At 43.0% G+C, this 20,604-nt stretch overlaps 1 protein-coding gene across 7 annotated transcripts in view; it reads left to right on the top strand.

The window, feature by feature from the left end:
* LOC147026970 (F-actin-monooxygenase mical1-like) overlaps nt 1–20,604 on the top strand; it is a 124,693-nt gene that overhangs the window by 46,519 nt on the left and 57,570 nt on the right. For 5 of the 7 annotated variants that reach the window (XM_085882913.1, XM_085882909.1, XM_085882912.1 and 2 more), the window contains exons 10-14: nt 3,514–3,637; nt 14,412–14,484; nt 15,303–15,353; nt 17,042–17,195; nt 17,329–17,525. In XM_085882913.1, coding sequence (XP_085739039.1) covers nt 3,514–3,637; nt 14,412–14,484; nt 15,303–15,353; nt 17,042–17,195; nt 17,329–17,525 — 599 coding nt within the window. The remainder of the gene's footprint in view (nt 1–3,513; nt 3,638–14,411; nt 14,485–15,302; nt 15,354–17,041; nt 17,196–17,328; nt 17,526–20,604) is intronic. The other 2 variants (XM_085882914.1, XM_085882910.1) reach the window with 1 other exon arrangement.

The following is a 20,604-nucleotide window of genomic DNA, read 5'->3' as shown; positions in this document are numbered from 1 at the left end:
AAGATCCTCGTCCTCTTAATGATGACGTCATAAAACGAATATGACGTCATTGTGATGTATCAGGTTTGCGATAAATTATCTGTGCTAATGCCCGGCTTGATTCCCACAAACAAAATTCAAACAGCTTGCCTAGTTTCGGAGATAATGGTATAGGCGATTTCCATTAGCGGCGATATTATGACGTCAACTTTTTTTTTCGAGGAAGAATTTCCAAAATCGGAGATGGTTACTGCCTGCGCGTGGGCTTTCTGCATATACATGGCAAGTTTCACGAAGATCCGATGAAAACTCAGGGTTGTGAAACAAAAAATAGGAATGATGTCATAAAAATTGATATGACGTCATAGTGATGTATCATATGTGCACAGACAGTAACCGTCTCCGATTTTGAAAATTCCTCCTGGAAAAAAATTTATGACATCAAAATATCTCCACGAATGGAAATCGCCTAAAAAATTATCTTTGAAAAAAAAATTCATCTCTGCTAATGCCCTGTTCGATTCCCGCAAACAGAATTCAAAAAGCTTGCCTAGTTTTAGAGATAATTTTTTTTAGGCGATTTCCATTTGCGGAGATGTTTTGACGTCATAACTTTTTTTCCAGGAGGAATTTTCAAAATCGGAGATGGTTACTGCCTGTGCAGGGTATTTTTTACATATATATGCCAAGTTTCAGGAAGTTTCGATGAAAACTGTAAGCTGTGTAACGAAAAAGTCCACAAGAAGAAGATGAAGAACAACAACGTGAGTAAGACTTGGAGATCCTCCACGAGGATCTTAAAATCTAAAAACAAGCAAAAGTGGAAAAACAGAATTCAAATACGATACACAAGAGGACAACATCAAAATAAATGTTCAATTACAGATGATCATTGTCCAAACAAAAGAGAAATAAAATGAAATAACCTATCTGGTTAACGTATCACAAATGAGTGAAACGTTATGGCATTTAACAAACAATACTAATAACTCTCCTAACAGACATTTTCACCCTTAATGCTTGGAGGCAGCCAACTTTCTGAAGTTCCTTCTTAACAGCATTCACAAACTCCATAACGATACATGCGTGGCTCTACCCTTTCTCCAAAGATTGAGGCCATAGAGTATACAATGAGAAGTCAAACAATAGTTCTGGTCCAGGCAATAAAACTGTGTCCTGACAATCTCCTTTATAGCATTGGCATGGGGGCAATCCCATAAAATGGGTACAGCAGTCTACAGTTCCATGCAGCCTCTAGACGAACACATGCCTCTTTCCCTGAAGGTACAGGAATGGGAAAGACAACCATGTAGTCCATACAAGCTTACTGTGACAACTAGCTTATCTTTCCGTGGAGATATTCTGCCGGATGCAAGCACTAGCAGACAACATCATACCCTGAACCAGGTCGGTGATTTGCTCATCAGCGAAAACTCACTCCAACTCTTTTTAAACACCATTGTGGAAGGGTCTGCAGTGTTCAAGGCAGATTGTACTAAAATGAAACATACCTTAGAAAATGGAAGAAGTATAGTTTTATATGATGATTGAACAGCCCTACATGTTAAATCCTCAAGAAAAAAAAATAATAAACAGGAAACAAAAACCTGTTCTCATCGTGAAGGGGCATCATGAAGAGCTCTGCTAATTAAAATATGAACAAAGATAAGTCTCAGCCTGAGAAGGGCACCAAACACTCCGTGACACCCTAAACATTCACACTTCATTAGGGAAACCTGGTCAGCCTTCCACCATCTCCCCTTTCCTTATCTCCACAAGCTGTATAGCCTAACTTCCCTTAACCTTGTAACCTTATGGAGGTTACCAGTCCAGCAAAGGGGAAAGGGAAGCATTATGCAAAGAGACTCAATGCAGGTATCGAGCCACTGCTGTGGCTTATTGAAGGCTCTTACCACTCATCCTCACTCAAAATTCTACATCTCTCAAAAGAAAAGGGACATTTGTGCTTGAAATCTAGACTCTTCTCAAAGCTCCTGACTCATGAGCCACCAAATTACCGGCATGTGATTTCAACTTTCTATCGTTATCTGCCTTAATTTCTCAATATCCGTCTTGTCTTCTTGAATCTCTTAACACCAACATCTCATCGGTACCCTACTGAGCAGTCTCCATAGTCTAGGAGCACAAGCATCATCATCATCATCATCATCATCATCATCATCATCACCATCATCATCATCAGTGAGCTCTGGTCTGCTTCTCACTACTGTCACTCCCCACTCCACTGCCGTCCAAGGCAGACCAACAGCGCCCTCATCAGGTGTTCTCGGCTGAAGAACGGCAGAAGAGCTCCGTTTGGAGCATGCTCACATCTGTGATTTCTGATCTTAAGTCCCCTTTCCACCTTTGTGGTTTAATTCAACTCAAACAGCCATCCAGGTGTAGTGCCAGCAGAGAGTGATGCATCGATAAGACATGCCATCCTTTAGATGAGGTTGTAAAGTCTGTCTGCAAATATGTTATGGATGCTAAATATCCCATGGTATCTTAAAAGACAATGTTAGTTTCGATTAAATTAATGGTATAAATTAGGTCACTACATTGTAGATAAATTGATAGCTTAAGCAAATGGAGTATAAATATGGATCAGCAATGGGCCAAATCGCCCCATACTATCTTGTTGTTTCTTGCAAAAATCCTTCTCGTCTAATATTTTTAATTACCTTTGTTTTCTTTTTTTTGTTTTTTTTAAAGTATTTTTGAAAGACATTTCAGTAACCAACAATTGCATGTTTCTGCTGCAACCAGATATTTATATTTCAGGAATCTTTGTTATTTTGCAAATTTGATATGAAGCTAGAATTTCAGTTTTCAGCTTTCTTTTCACACAGTTAAAGATTATTGACCAACTCCATTTCCTCAGCATGTCTACTGAGTAATGTAATATTACTTTTTGCCCCCGCCACTCCGAGAAGGTCGGAGACGGGGAACATTAAAATGAGCTCCGTCCGACCGACCGAACATCCGTCCATGTACTTTTGTGTGCGTGATATTTCAAAAACCGTTGAACATTTTGCCTTCATATTGCTGATATCTATATCTCATGACATTGTCTCAACCTGATTAGATCATGGCCGTGATTGGCTGAATTACATTGCCATGGCAACCATCTCGGTAACTTGGCTTGTGTCCATGATATTTCAAAAACGGTTCAAGATTTAGCTCTCATATTGCGCATGCGCGCGCGCGCGCACACACACACACACACACACACACACACACACACACACACACACACACACACACACACACACACACACACACACACACACACACACACATTTTTTCCTCATACCACACAAAAGGCAGCGGGACCTAGAGTATCCACTCATTATTTAAACTGTAAGGTCGTGAGGATTTGGTCAAATGTCATGCTTTTAAGTGCTATCTCAAAATAGGTAGTTCAATGTTTGAAGTCAATAATTTAATTTTGTGTTTGTGTGGTTTATTTATTTTTATTTTATTTATTTGTATTTTGTTTGTTATTTTTGCTTATTCAATTATTTATTTCAGGGAAAGTCTGTTTAAATTGCTGCCCCAGACAACTTCCACAAATATCAATTCTGTTTTTTCTCGCTTCACCATCGACCCAGCCACGCGGTACCCGAACTGGACAATGCACTTCAAGCCTGTGCAGGTGAGATTGTTGACATTTATCTTTCCTGCATTTGTTTGTAGGAGAGTGTTTGTTGTTTAAACTGCACATGTTTCTCACACTGTATTAATTTAAATTTGGTGAAGCCTTCAGTAATTTTAATGCTCGTGAGCCCACAAATCACCGGATGATGTCACTGCTAAATGACTTTGTTCCAAAATTAAAGAATGCTAGCAGTCCAGCCAAAACAATTTGGCATTGTTGCTTTCAGTATGGTGGTGATGTCACGGTGTGTCCAACAGGATGGTCCAGAGGTACTGCATATCCCATAAGTTGTGGGTTCAAATCTAGCTGAAGGCAGCAGTACTGTATTGAGAATTTGGATTTCTACCTGCTGGGAAAACGAGTTGGTCTCAGCAGAATTTTTTTTGTATCGAAAGTCAAAGCTCATAGAAGAGATACAACACTGAACAGATAAGGATGCAACAGAAGTAAGAGAGGGAAACAGCAACAGCAGGGTTTAAGGACAGAATAGAGTGGGACTTGGACAAATATGAGATGTGGGGAGTAATGACATGTTGGGGATGACACGCGTTGGTGGGCAAGGTCGATACAGACAGAAAAACTGGAAATTTGGAAGGATGTGACTTAGGGTGGGGAGGGCTTAATGGGGATAGAAAAAAAAAATCGTGTTTTTGAATGGGGATGATCTGAGATGGTGGTAAACAGCTGTATTGAAGACCTGGATGGAAGAATGAGATTGATAAGAATGTGGAAGTTGATTCTACAGCCAGGAAAAAGAGGAACAAATGAGTGTAGCTGAGCAGTGATTCTGGATTTTACAAGTTTCACCACAAGGGAGATTGTGGTGGAATCTGTACACCCTGCATATACCTGGGGGTGACAAATCATTGAAAGAGCAGAGAGTGCAAGACCAGAAAAGTAATGGAAGAAGACAAGAGACCACTGACCTGTGCGCCAAGACAGTGAGACCCAGGATTTTGAGTGACTATACTTCCTCAAGAGCATTGTTAAGAAATATGATGGGAGGATTTGCCATAAGGTCCTTTTGTAGAGCGAGAGAGCTAGAGATTGATTTATCAAGATTTAAAGACACATTCCAAGTGTTTGACCAGTTTGTGATTTTTGTCAAGGTCTGAAGAGAGAGAAGAAACTGCTGCCTGCTGATCTGAAGGATGGGGGATGTCCTGGCAGAGGGTGGAGTCATCAGCAGATAGATAAAGAGGATTTGTCAGAGAGGCAGAGAGATTGTTGATCAAGATTAGAAATGCAACTAGGCCCTGAACACTGCCTTGAAGCACTCCAGCCTTAACAGGGAGAGGAGACGAAAGTTATCTATGAGAGTAAAAAAAAAAAAAATACAGCTACGAGAGAAAACAATTAGCCACATGACTACGAAAGTAAAACAATTGGCCACATGGTTACGAGAATAAAATAATTGGCCAAACTGCTACGAGAGTAAAAAAAAATTAGCCACATGGCTCCGAAAGTCAAAGAAAATCCCACCCATATCAAAAGGAAGTGGTTCAGTTTGGAATTTAAAATATGAAATCGGCAAAAACCTAGAAACAAACTAAACCCATTGTGAATTACCCTTAAGAACCCCCCCAGAATTACCCTTCAGAACCCTTTAAAACCCCCTTATAACTACCCTTTAGAGCCCTTATAATTAAATATGGTGAGTTTGAAAGCTTGTTCTTAATTTTTGACAAATGTATGGAAGGAAGGACAGAGTCAGATATTGAAGCAGCTTTACCGCTAACGTAGCCATATGGCTACGAGGGTAAAAAAAAAAAAAAATTGCCACATGGCTTCAGGTCAGGTCAGGTATGGGAGCATGTGCCAGAACAGCGCGTCACTGTGTCCACTTTCCGCCGGTACTCCAGGGGCCTCCGTCTGGCCATCCCCCAGGCAGATGCCAGGCCCATTCCCATCTCCTTGAGATGATGGTCAACCTGCTGCAACCAAGAGGCACGTGGTCGGCCCACTGGCCTCCTCCACTCATGAGACTCCCTCGCTGAGAGAATCTGGTGAGCAGGATCAGCTTCAGGAAAACGAGCCACATGTCCATACAGCCGCAACTGACGCTCACGGACGATGCAGATAACAAATCTCATCCGAGTTTCTCTCAGCAACCGCTCGTTGGACACAAAATCTGACCAACGATAGCCAAGGATTCTCCGAAGAGACCTGGTACCAAAGGAATGAAGTCTCCGTCTCAGATCCTTGGTCAGAATCCAAGTCTCGCATCCATAGAGCAAGACTGGAAGTACCAAGGACCTGAAGACTCGGACTTTCGTCCTCCCGCACAGGTACCGGCAGCGCCACACCCGATGATCCAGTGAATCCATGACTCCCCAGGCCTGACCCAGACGTCTATTGACCTCTGACTCACAGCCAGCAGAGACATGAATATCACTGCCAAGGTAAGTGAATCTCTCCACAACCTCAACATCCCCACCACAAACAGACACAGACAGGACAGCAGCATCCAAGATGTCACGGAAAGCCTGGATCTTAGTTTTGACCCAAGAAACCCGTAATCCCAGTGGCTCCGACTCCTCATTCAGCACCTCGAGGGCCCCCAAAAGGATATCTAAAGTCTCTGGAAAGATGACTGAATCATCTGCAAAATCAAGGTCCAAGATCCTGACATTCCCAAACGATGCACCGCAGCTTGATCTCTCCGACATACTCCATAAAATCCAGTCCATACAAGTGCTGAAAAGTGTGGGGGCCAGTACACACCCCTGCCGAACTGCAGTAACAACTGGAAATAAGTCAGAGATGGTACCACCAAACTTCACAGCACTCTCAGTACCAGAGTAGAGTTCAGACATCAGATCCATCAGTTTTGGTGGCACCCCATGAAGACCAAGAATCCTCCAGAGGACATCCCGATTCACTGAATCGAACGCTTTACAGAGATCAACATAGGCTGCAAGCAGCCCCTGCCGAAACTCTCGTCTGCATTCGGTGAGGCCATGAAGAGCAAGGATACGGTCAATGGATGACCTCTTTGGTGTAAAGCCTGACTGCTCTGGACGCTGGTGCTCAAGCAGATTGTGGTGAACCCTTTCAAGAATTATCCGAGCAAAGACCTTACCCGGCACTGAGAGCAGCGTCACCCCTTGGTAGTTGTTGCAGTCTTGGCGATCACCCTTCCTTCCCTTTCCAGAGAGGAACAACAAGGCCCCTCTTCCAATCAGTTGGGATGATGCCTGTGTTTCAGGCAGAGCACAAAACTGCATGCAACGACATGAGTGCAGCACTTCCACCAGCTTTGAGAAGTTCAGCATGGATGCCACAGATCCCTGGAGCTTTGCCCCATTTCAACTGGTTCACCGCAGACAGTGTTTCCACAAGCGAATGTGGACCACAGTTGATTCGAGGGTCAGCAACAGGGATTGTAACACCCTTGACGTCCAACTTGACAGCTGGGGGATCAGCCTGGTACAACCGCTCAAAGTAACCGGCCCAGCGGGCCTTCACTTCAGACTCCTCTGTCAAGAGCCTACCACTCTCTGCTCGAACTGCAGTGCTCCGAGGGATGGGTTTGGATGAAGGCAATGCGCGAATTCCCTTGTAAGCGGGACGAGAATCACCTGTCCACAGGTGATGCTCTACCCCCTCACAGATTCCTCGCACATAGGCCTCCTTTTCCACCCTCAGTGCACGTACAGTTTTACGCCTCAGCTCCCTGAACAGCTCAGCTCTGCCATTCAGCCTGGCCCTGCAACTCTGGTCAATGGTATCCAGTGTCCCTTGAGAGACAAAATTCTTCTTTGCCCTGCGGTGAGTTCCAAGAAATCCACCGGCAACATCAAGGAAGGTGGTCTTGAAGGCACTCCAAAACTCTTCAGGACCCCCCAAAGCACCCAGACCCCCCAAGTGTCCACTCAGCCTGTTCACAAACTCCTCAGCTGCTCTCTCATCCCTGAGCTTGCCAACATCCAGCCTAGGCTGGGATGGTACTATTCTCCAGGTTTTAAGGTGCAGCTTTAGAGTTGCTACAACAAGCCTGTGGTCAGTGTTGAGGAACTGAGCACTCCGGTGGACCCTGCAGTTCTGGATCATCCTCCAACGAACGTCAATGAGGACATGGTCAATCTCCTTTGTCACACCGCCAGCGTTGGAATACCAAGTCCAGCGATGAGCTTGTGGGCACTGAAACCATGAACCAGCCACCCTAAGTCCATGACTTCTTGCAAAGTCAAGGAACTTAGTGCTATTCTGGTTCATAATTCCTGACCCATGGGGACCAACACACGTCTCATAACCATCCCAATCAGTTCCAGTCGATGCATTGAAATCCCCCAAGACTGGAAGTGTATCTCGTCTGGGGCACTGATCAACCACAGACTCGAGCGTGGCGTAGAATGTGTCCTTCACGGTGAGATCACTCACCTCAGTCGGAGCATAAACAGAGACCAGGGAAATGACACCTCAGGAGTGACGAATCCTTAATCTCAGAATACGCTCATTGACCGGTGTTGCCTCAATTATCATTGGGGTCAGCTTATTGGACACAGCTACAGCAACTCCTTGGGTACGGTAACCATCAGTGCGACCAGACCAATAGTAGGTGTAACCACCCACCATTATCTCGCCGCAATCCGGTCTCCGAACCTCAGAGAGAGATGCAATCCCGATGTCCAAACGCTTGAGCTCAGAAGATAACAGAGACAGGTGATCATCCTCTCTAAGGGATAGGACATTCCAGGCACCCACCCGAAGGGACGGCCTCAGGTTAACCCAAGGAGACCGCCGTCTGGTGGATGACACCTCAGCACCACTCCGACACACTCTCCCGCAATCTGACCCAGGGATGTTGCTCCGTGGTTTCCCTCCTATCATCAAAGATTGGGGGTCCCGAAGGCTTTGCCCCAATCCCGTCATCCGGTGGGCTGCCCTGCGAAGGGAAGCTGCACAGGAGGTACTCCCACGGAGTGGGTTTTCAGATTTTTTTTGCGTTTTTGTGTTTTGCGGAATGAAGGGTTTTACGGTGGCCGGAGTGCAAATCCTGCCACCAACCTCCTAATAAAAAAGTAACCCAACTGCAGGAGGACGTCCACAGACACAGTTGGGCACTAGATATGGATGGCCGTTGGCTCACAAGGAGCTCCTCCGCCCTTTGGCAGGTTTTGTTTTTAATCCTGCTGGGTGTCCATATCAAACACTCTCCTCACCAGAAAACCTCGTGGGGGAGACGGTTTAGTCGCCGACAACCCGACCATGGAACAGGTTAGTACAGGTTTACATGGTACCTGTAGCAGGTCACAGATCTAACTTGATATATATATATATATATATATATATATATATATATATATATATATATATATATATATATATATATATATATATATATATAAACGTGTGAAAAAGATTAGCCACATGGCTACAAGGGCATAAAGATATAGCCACATGGCTACGAGGGTAAAAAAATAAATACTCCACCATGGCTATGAGGGTAAAAAAACAATAGCCCCATGGTTAGGAGGGTAAAAAAAATAGCCACACTGCTACCAGGATAAAAAGAAACTTGTCACATGGCTACAAGGTAAAAAGAAATATAGCCACACGGCTACGAGGGTAAAAAAAAAAAAAACATAACCACACGGCTACGAGGGTAAAAAATACATAGCCACACAACTATGAGGGTAAAAAAGATATAGCCACACGGCTACAAGGGTGAAAAAACAAAAGCAACGCGGCTACAAGGGTAAAAAGAAATAGCCACATGGCTCTGAGGGTAAAAAAAAAATTGCCACACGGTTACAAGGGTAAAAAAAGAATAGCCACACGGTTATGAGGGTAAAAAAAAGAATAGCCAGATGGTTATGAGGGTAAAAATACAATCGCCACACTGCTATGAAGGTAAAAAATATATAGCCACACGGCTACGAGGTAAAAAGAGACATAGCCACACGGCTATGAGGTAAAAAGAGACATAGCCACATGGCTACGGGGGTAAAAAAATAAATACAGCCACATGGCTATGAGGGTAATAAGAAATATTTCCACACTGCTACGAGGGCAAAAAAATATAGCCACACTGCTACGAGGTAAAAAAGAAACACAGCCACATGGCTATGAAGGTTTAAAAAAATATAGCCACATGGCGACGAGGGTAAAAAAAAAAAAATAGGCACACGGCTTGGAGGGTTAAAAAAAAATATAGCCACATGGCTACTAGGGTAAAAAAATAGCCACACGGCTATGAGGGTAAAAAAAAAAAATAGCCACATGGCTGAGGTAAAAATAAATATAACCACACTGCTACGAGAGTAAAAAAATATATATAGCCACATGGCTACGAGGGTAAAAAAAAGGTACAGCCATAAGGCTAGGAGGGTAAAAGAAAATATCGCCGCATGGCTCGAAGGGTAAAAATAAATATAGCCACATGGCTACGAGGGCAAAAAGAAATATAGCCACATGGCTACGAGGGCAAAAATAAATATAGCCACATGGCTACAAGGGGAAAAATAAATATAGCCACATAGCTACGATGGCAAAAAGAAATATAGCCACATGGCTACGAGGGCAAAAAGAAATATAGCCACATGGCTACGAGGGCAAAAAGAAATATAGCCACATAGCTATGATGGTAAAAATAAATATAGCCACATGGCTACAAGGGGAAAAATAAATATAGCCACATAGCTACGATGGCAAAAAGAAATATAGCCACATGGCTACGAGGGCAAAAAGAAATATAGCCACATAGCTACGATGGTAAAAATAAATATAGCCACATGGCTACGAGGGCAAAAAGAAATTTAGCCACATAGCTACGATGGTAAAAATAAATATAGCCACATGGCTACGAGGGCAAAAAGAAATTTAGCCACATAGCTACGAGGGTAAAAAAAATAAATAAACACATGGCTACGAGGGCAAAAAGAAATATCGCCACATGGCTCCGAGGGTAAAAAGAAATATAGTCACATGGCTTCGAGGGCAAAAAGAAATATAGCCACATGTCTATGAGGGCAAAAAGAAATATAGCCAAATGGCTACGAGGGCAAAAAGAAATATAGCCACATGGCTTTGAGGGCAAACAGAAATATCACCACATGGCTATGAGGGTAAAAAGAAATATAGTCACATGGCTTCGAGGGCAAAAATAAATATAGCCACATGTCTACGAGGGCAAAAAGAAATATAGCCACACTGCTACGAGGATAAAAAGAAATATTGTCACATAGCTACGAGGGTAAAAAAAAACAAAGCATAACCACATGCTATGAGGGTAAAAAAGATATAGCCACACGGTTACAAGGGTGAAAAAACAAGCAACGCGGCTACAAGGGTAAAAAGAAATAGCCACACGGCTCTGACAGATAGAAAAAAGTAGCCACACGGCTATGAGGGTAAAAAAATAAATTGCTACACGGTTACGAGGGTAAAAAAAGAATAGCCACACGATTCTGAGGGTAAAAATACAATAGCCACACTGCTATGACGCTAAAAAAATATATAGCCACACTGCTATGAGGCTAAAAAAATATATAGCCACACGGCTACGAGGTAAAAAGAGACAGCCACACGGCTATGAGGTAAAAAGAGACAAAGCCACACGGCTACGAGGTAAAAAGAGACAAAGCCACATGGCTACGAGGTAAAAAGAGACAAAGCCACACGGCTACGAGGTAAAAAGAGATAGCGACACGACTACGAGGTAAAAAGAAACATAGCCACACGGCGATGAGGGTAAAAAAATAAATACAGCCACAAACAAGGTTATGAGTTTAAAGGAAATATAGCCACATGGCGACGAGGGTAATAAGAAATATTGCCATACTGCTACGAGGGCAAAAAAATATAGCCACACTGCCACGAGGTAAAAATAAACACAGCCACATGGCTACGAGGGTTTAAAGAAACACAGCGACACGACTATGAGGGTTTAAAAAAATATAGCCACATGGTTATGAGGGTAAAAAAAAAATAGCCACATGGCTTGGAGGGTTAAAAAAAATATAGCCACATGGCGCCGAGGGTAAAAAAAAATAAAATATCCACACGGCTACGAGGGTAAAAAAAAAAATTTCCACACGGCTACGAGGGTTTAAAAAAATATCGCCACACGGCTACGAGGGTAAAAAAAAAAAAATTGCCACACGGCTACGAGGGTTTAAAAAAATATCGCCACATGGCTACGAGGGTAAAAAAAAAATAGCCACACGGCTTGGAGGGTTAAAAAAAATATAGCCACACGGCTACGAGGGTAAAAAAAAAAAATAGCCACATGGCTACGAGGGTAAAAAGAAATATAGCCACATGGCTACGAGGGTAAAAAGAAATAGAGCCACATGGCTACGAGGGCAAAAAGAAATATAGCCACATGTCTCCGAGGGTAAAAAGAAATATAGCCACATGGCTACGATGGTAAAAAGAAATATAGCCACATAGCTACGAGGGTAAAAAAAAAATTAGCCACATAGCTACGAGGGCAAAAAAGAAATATAGCCACATGGCTACGAGGGTAAAAAGAAATATAGCCACATGGCTACGAGGGCAAAAAGAAATATAGTCACATGGCTTCGAGGGCAAAAAGAAATATAGCCACATGGCTACGATGGTAAAAAAAAAATATATAGTCACATGGCTTCGAGGGCAAAAAGAAATATAGCCACATGGCTACGAGGGTAAAAAGAAATATAGCCACATGGCTACGAGGGCAAAAAGAAATATAGCCACATGTCTCCGAGGGTAAAAAGAAATATAGCCACATGGCTACGATGGTAAAAAGAAATATAGCCACATAGCTACGAGGGTAAAAAAAAAATTAGCCACATAGCTACGAGGGCAAAAAGAAATATAGCCACATGGCTATGAGGGCAAAAAGAAATATAGCCACATGGCTATGAGGGCAAAAAGAAATATAGCCACATGGCTATGAGGGCAAAAAGAAATATAGCCACATGGCTACGAGGGCAAAAAGAAATATAGCCACATGGCTACGAGGGCGAAAAGAAATATAGTCACATGGCTTCGAGGGCAAAAAGAAATATAGCCACATGGCTACGATGGTAAAAAAATAAATATAGTCACATGGCTTCGAGGGCAAAAAGAAATATAGCCACATGGCTACGAGGGTAAAAAGAAATATAGCCACATGGCTACGAGGGTAAAAAGAAATATCGTCACATGGCTTCGAGGGCAAAAAGAAATATAGCCACATTGCTACGAGGGCAAAAAGAAATATAGCCACATGGCTACGAGGGCAAAAAGAAATATAGCCACATGGCTACGAGGGTAAAAAAAAATAGCCACATGGCTACGAGGGCAAAAAGAAATATAGCCACATGGCTACGAGGGCAAAAAGAAATATAGCCACATGGCTATGAGGGCAAAAAGAAATATAGCCACATGGCTTTGAGGGCAAAAAGAAATATAGCCACATGGCTACGAGGGCAAAAAGAAATATAGCCACATGGCTACGATGGTAAAAAGAAATTAGCCACATGGCTACGAGGGCAAAAAGAAATATAGCCACATGGCTACGAGGGCAAAAAGAAATATAGCCACATGGCTACGATGGTAAAAATAAATATAGTCACATGGCTTTGAGGGCAAAAAGAAATATAGCCACATGGCTATGAGGGCAAAAAGAAATATAGCCACATGGCTACGAGGGCAAAAAGAAATATAGCCACATGGCTACGATGGTAAAAATAAATATAGTCACATGGCTTTGAGGGCAAAAAGAAATATTGCCACATGGCTACGATGGTAAAAATAAATATAGCCACATGGCTACAAGGGGAAAAATAAATATAGCCACATGGCTACGATGGTAAAAATAAACATAGTCACATGGCTACGATGGTAAAAATAAATATAGTCACATGGCTTTGAGGGCAAAAAGAAATATAGCCACATGGCTATGAGGGCAAAAAGAAATATAGCCACATGGCTACGAGGGCAAAAAGAAATATAGCCACATGGCTACGATGGTAAAAATAAATATAGTCACATGGCTTTGAGGGCAAAAAGAAATATTGCCACATGGCTACGATGGTAAAAATAAATATAGCCACATGGCTACAAGGGGAAAAATAAATATAGCCACATGGCTACGATGGTAAAAATAAACATAGTCACATGGCTACGATGGTAAAAATAAATATAGTCACATGGCTTTGAGGGCAAAAAGAAATATAGCCACATGGCTATGAGGGCAAAAAGAAATATAGCCACATGGCTACGAGGGCAAAAAGAAATATAGCCACATGGCTACGATGGTAAAAATAAATATAGTCACATGGCTACGAGGGCAAAAAGAAATATAGCCACACGCCTTATCTTCACCAAACTTAAGTGCTACACCATAGTTGTGCTTAATTTTCAGGATATTTTTTGACACCAAGTGATTTATTCTTCGAATATGTACTTGTGCCATTGTCTACTAATGTCTGTAACTTGTGTAAAAGTACACTGATGTTTTGTCTTGCATTTTTCCTCAATGTACTAAGCCTGGTGTTGGCTCAGTGGTTAGGGTGGCGGCTTGGGATCCTAGCATCCTGAATTCAAGCCCTGTTGGCTGCTGCATTAATACACCAGGGGGTTGACTCAGTCTGTCATCCTTCCGAGGTCAGCAAAATGAGTACCAGTGTACTGGTAGAGGGGCACTGCATCAGTGACACAGTCACGCTTCAGGAAATCATAGCTACCCTGGCAGCTAAGCTGCCATACAACCACCACCGCCTCAATGTACTTTTGATATTGTAAGGGAAAAAAATGATGCATTGTTTGCTTCATTAAAATTGCTTGTTTCTTGTAGGTCCAGCATCTGTTCATCACCGATGATTCTCCACCAGTTCTTCCCAACAACACGTCCAGTTCAGTCTGTCAGGGTAAGTGTTAGATACAACAATTCACATGTCGATCTACTTGAAAAAGGAGGAATAAGGAGGAATGCAAAAGTTTCCTTTCAGCCTCATTTTATTGGGCATCATCGGTACAAAATGTTATACTCACGAGCTACTCAAAATAGTCCAAGACATTTCCCCAAAAATATTTTAGCGACACATGGCACTCAGTCGAGTGCATACCTACCTCCACAGGGCTGAAAAGTTTACGTTTTGCATCCCACTCATCGGCTGCACGATCTGCTTCCAGACCTTAATCAAAATCGAAACAGACCTTAATCAAAATAACCAACTCATCCACCTAGTTTTGGCATAACTCGACAACAACGTTATATATATATATATATATATATATATATATATATATATATATATATATATATATATATATATATATATATATATATATATATATATATATATATATATATATACATACATATGTATGTTATATCATTTTTGGTCCCACCTCTTATCTCAATGATGAAGAATCGCTTAAGAAATTACAAACTTCTCGTATCTGGATTTGGATTCAGATCTTCACCAAAATCTAAACAGTTATACATTGTCACACACCCAACCTGTCAACCAAGTTTCTTCCAAACCTGTCTAACTTTTTGAGATATCATGCTACACATCGTTTTGGCCCCATCTCTCAGTGGTGAAGAACCACTTTAAAAATTATCGTATCCAGATCTGAATCTTCACCAAAACTTAATCAATTCGTCCTTGTCACACACTTAACCTGTCCAGCAAATTTTGTCCGAATCCGTTCATAACCTTTTGAGATATTCTGCTTACAGACAAACAAACAGGAGTGAAAACAGAACCTCCAGCCATCTTCAGTGGCAGAGGTAATAACAAAACATGAATACATTTTCTTTTTAATCGCACATCCTTTTTGTACACTGAAAAATAAAAATTTCACTTTGGTGTGTCTTGGCATTATTATTATGAGTATTTCATCCATAGAGCTTTTGTTAAGAACTCTTGTTGAGAAGCCAGCATATTAAGTCATCTCCATTTTAATACCTACTTGCCAAAAGTACGAAAGATATTCAGACTAATGTTGCCCATCACACGAGGAGCTTAACCCACTCCTGAAGATTACAGAGTTAAACAAATTCACACTGCTTTCAATTGACTGTTCTTTACCGTTTCCAAAATCACAAGGATCCCTCCAATCTGAGGCTGAACCAGGTGGCAAAATGTGAGGGAGGAAAAAGATGGGAAAATGTTTCTTATAATTATAATGATGTTTATTTGCAATTAAATATGTGGATAAGGGTAGATGGGACAATCTATAAATAATGGCATAGATCTGGTGGTGGACAGACAAAGATAGGGATGATGGGGCAAGCAAACGTATTGAATATGACCGTTTTTACAGCCATTTTTCCCTGCTGTGCAGGGGTTAGGCTTTTTTCTTGAGGCAATGTTTTTTTTATGGCCGGATGCCCTTCCTGACGCCAACCCTGGTCGTCTCTTACGACACACAGGGATATGGTATACCTATTCTAACCAGGGCATACACCGGGACCAGTACACTAGTACTCACTTCGCCGACCTCAGATGGATGACAGGCTGAGTCAACCCCCTGGTGTTAATTCAGCAGCCAGCGGGGCTTGAACTCAGGATCCTGGGATCCCAAGCCACCACCCTAACAACTAAGCCAACACCAAGCTGCCTGGGCAAGCAAACGTATGTACAATGAAAATAAATAACTCATGATTACATCAAATATCTCTACCTCGACTCGCACAACAATGGGAAACGAGCGAGGGCTTGAGCAAGGCATGAGCTGATTTTAGCCTGTGCAGGCTGGTGCGGCATAGGGCTGAAGGATGGCAATGAAAGGAGGGACTTCTGCAAAGGTCCAATTCCAACTCAACTGCAACTCCAACTCCAACTTCAACTTCAAATACCACACTGGGTTTCCAACTCCAAAACTCCAAAAAAAATAATCCGCAACACACGGTCATTGCCTTCGTATACTTTGGGACCACATTCATGCACAGCGAGTCTCTTATTGGCTGTCCGTGGGTGTGGGTACACATATTCTACTCTGTCCTGCCCCACAGGGCAGTCTCAATAGAAAGACTTACACCCCTTCTCCAAAGATCCACAGCTAACCTCACAACCATGGCCTGCGGTGTGCCACACAAACAGTCTGTGCTGTTTCCTTTTAGAGTGCAATGTGCTTCCCAGTTGTGCCTTGTGTCCAAGTCCTCACCCAGCCTCGCTCAAAAACGGGAGGTTTTACACAACAAACTTGCTCTATTTGCTTTATAATTAATACTCACTGTCTCCTATGTGCATGTTTAACAACACAACTTCCTCTGCCAATTTCCCTCATGCAAGAGTGTTCGAAGCTACGTGGTCACCACATTCCATGCTATTCTTACCACAATCTAGCTGTGGATCCACCCCCCACCCCCCAAACCTTTCCATATAACGATATTAACACACTATCTGCATACACATCCTTACTGAATGGTAAAAATGTGCTGCTGCCCTTCTTTCTTATCCTGTTGCTGCACAGACCCAAGTATTGGAACCATGAGCAAAGAGCTGCTTGCTTGGTGTCAACAGTGCACGCGAGGCCACAATGGTGTTCACATAACAGATCTTGGTGCATCCTGGCAGAATGGCTTGGGTCTCTGTGCACTATTGCATCACTTCCGTCCTGACCTAATGTCAGTATAATTTACACATGTCGGCCTAATTGTTCAGAATCAAACAAGTGTTATTACTTTACAATGTTATCCTGGATTGTGAAACGCATATCCCTCAAATTTTTCATCTTGCCAACATGTTTGTTCCTTGCAGTGATTTTGTTTCTCTACATGAAATATGTGCCGCTTCGAAATGGCAGCTTGCCCTGGATCTGGTTGAGAGAGAATTGAATGTTCCACCTGTGGCCACGGGTGAGGAGATGGCTGGATCTGGTGCTCCCAATCCACTGTATCTCAGCTATTACCTGTCACAACTTCGAGAACTGCTACCTCATTGGACAGCCGGTCGAGGTTTGTGTTGTTTCATTGTATAGATGTAAATGAGTCGATTGTATGTTTTAGCTTATCGTGTATTTTCATTAATATGCCTCCAAGTGCAACCACCACACTGGGCAAGAGGTAAAAAGGGATTACCTCCAAAACCTCCACCAAAGCCCACTGAGCAGCCACTTGTCAGTTCCATATACAATGAAAGACATTGACGCCACACGATCGGCAACCAAAAATGGAAAAGCCTCAGGGGCAGATGGAATTTTCCACGAATTCCCCAAAAACCCCAGAGAAAAGGGTCGTACCTGGTTTGCGGCCCATTTTATTGCTGTCCATGAAACAGGGGAAATTCCTGCAGCCTGGAAAAAGGCTAACATTTTTCTAGCCTTGGTGGATTTCAATGCATTGACAGGAATAGATAGGAATGTTTATGAGACATGTGTTGGTCCCCATGGTTCTGGAGCTGTGAATTAGAATAGCACGAAGTTCCTTGACTGCAAGAAGTCATGGACTTAGTGTGGCTGGTTCATGGTTTCAGTGCCCACAGGCTCATCGCTGGACTTGGTATTCCAACGCTGGTGGTGTGGCAAAGGAAAATGGCCATGTGCTCATTGATTGTTGCTGGAGGATTATGTAGAACTACAGGGTCTACCAGAGTGCTCAGTTCCTCAATACTGACCACAGGCTTGTGGTACCAACTCTGAAGTTGCAGCTTAAATCCAGGAGAATGGTACCATCCCAGCCTAGACTGGATGTTGGCAAGATCAAGGATGAGAGGGTAGCTGAGGAGTTTGCGAACAGATTGAGTGGGGATTTTAGGGATCTTGGTGCTTTGGGGAATCCTGAAGAGTTGTGGAGTTCCTTCAAGACCACCATCCTTGATGTTGCCGGTGGATGTTTTGGAACTCTCAATAGGGTGAAGAAGAATTTTGTCTCAAGGGACACTGAATACCATTGACCAGAGATGCAGGGCCAGGCTTAATGGCAGAACTGAGATGTTCATGGAGTTGAGGCATAAAATCGCATGTGTGCTGAGGGTGGATAAGGAGGCCTTTGTGTGAAGAATCTATGAGGGGGGAGAGCATCACCTGTGGTCAAAAGATTCTCGTCCTAGTTCCAGGGGAATTTACGCATTGTTTTCCTCCAAACCCATCCGTCGGTATACTGAAGTTGGAGTGGAGGGTGTTGGGCTCTTGAAAGAGGAAACCGAAGTGAAGGCCCGCTGGGCTGGTTACTTTGAGTGCCTGTACCATGCTGATCCACCAGCTGTTGAGTTGGATATCAGGGGTGTGACTGTCCCTATTCCGGACCCTCCAATCAACTGTGATCTACCTTCATTTGTGGAAACACAGGTTGCGGTGACCCGGTTGAAATGGTGTAAAGCTCCTGGGATTTGTGGCGTCCATGCTGAGCTTCTCAAGGCTGGTGGAAATGCTGTACTCGTGTCGTTACATGCAGTTCTGTGCTCTACATGGAACACATGCATCATCCCAACTGACTGGAAGAGGGGCCTTGTTGTCCCCTCTGGAAAGGGAAGGGTGATCACCAGAACTGCAACAACTACTGAGGGGTGATGCTGCTCTGCCAGGTAAGGTCTTTGCTCAGATAATGTCTCTGCTGGCTGTGAGTCAGAGGTCAATAGATGTCTGGGTCAAGCCCGGGGAGTCATGGATTCACTGGATATTGGGGTGTGGCACTGGCGGTACTTGTGTAGGAGGACGAAAGTCCAAGTCTTCAGGTCCTTGGTGCTTCCAGTCTTGAACTATGGATGTGAGACTTGGACGCTGACCAAGGATCTGAGACGGAGACTTAATTCCTTTGGTACCAGGTCTCTTCAGAGAATCCTTGGCTGTCGCTGGTCGGACTTTGTGTCCAACGAGTGGTTTCTGAGAGACTCTAATGAGATTTGTTATCTCCATCGTCCGTGAGCGTCAGCTGCGGCTGTATGGACATGTGGCTCGTTTTCCTGATGCTGATCCTGCTCACCAGATTCTCTCACTGAGGGAGCCTCGTGAGTGATGGAGGCCAGTGGGCCGACCACATGCCTCATGGTTGCAGCAGGTTGATCAGCATCTTAAGGAGTTTGGGATGGGCCAGGCATCTACCTTGGGGATGGCAAGACGGAGGCCCCTGGAGTACCGGTGGAAAGTGGAGGCAGAAACGCACTGCTCTGGCGCATGCTCCCATACCTGACCTGACCTGACCTGACCTGACCTTGTTTAGAAACTTTCGAACCATAATAATATGTTTTTCTTTGAAAAGAAAAAACATTATCAAGACGTCATCAGGACCCAGGACCTTTTTGCAAACATTGGGCTGGTTCCTTGGAAGGGGTCTCAACTGTTTGCCGAGTGGTATTTTTCTTGTTACTATGCTGGGGTCAAGGATGGATGACATTTTAGTCAAGGGAATCTGCAAGTATTAAAATGAACTTTATAATGTTGCAGCTTGATGTACTTGACAGCATTCTGGTGTGAATAATGAGATTATACCTTGCGTTATGCCACCTCGTGGGACAAACACAGCCATAAATTTGAAGAAGGTGCTAATTGTGATTATGGAAGCTATCTAGGTGCGAGTTCCCCTGGGCCCTGTATCTACATGGGTGCACATCCGTGCTAATTGGCCACTTTGACAGACCATGTCAAAAGCATAGAAATCTTGAGAGACCATTCAGACTGAAATAAAATTGTATGCAGAGGTATAGTTTATGAATGAATATAGGGTTAGACTATTAGCCTATTTAATGTTATCACTTGAAGCAATGTCTCTTGATGCAACAGAACTCAGGTTAAAATCCCATATACTTTAAATGTCCCTGCTTGGTTATTAGTAGAGTAATTATTAATTATAGAATTATTCTGTGACATTAAATTTATGTTCTTCTCAGCCTGGAATTGATTGCTTATAATCAAGGTGATTTTGGTTGTCATCTTCTATGATGCAATGATGATCAAAATTAAACCATTTGGAAGATTTTTTTTTTTTTTGGTCATGTTGCCACCTGACCCTTGAAGTCACAGGTATATATTGTTGCAGATTCGCCTCGGGGTGGATTATGAGGGGAGTTCTCAAATCTATTTCCCCAATGGCGATACTG

Source organism: Eptatretus burgeri, chromosome 5, assembly GCF_056783735.1.
Source record: "Eptatretus burgeri isolate ZD-2024b chromosome 5, Ebu_testis_v1, whole genome shotgun sequence".
NCBI lineage: Eukaryota > Metazoa > Chordata > Myxini > Myxiniformes > Myxinidae > Eptatretus > Eptatretus burgeri.
This window is presented reverse-complemented; position numbering and strand designations above follow the sequence as displayed.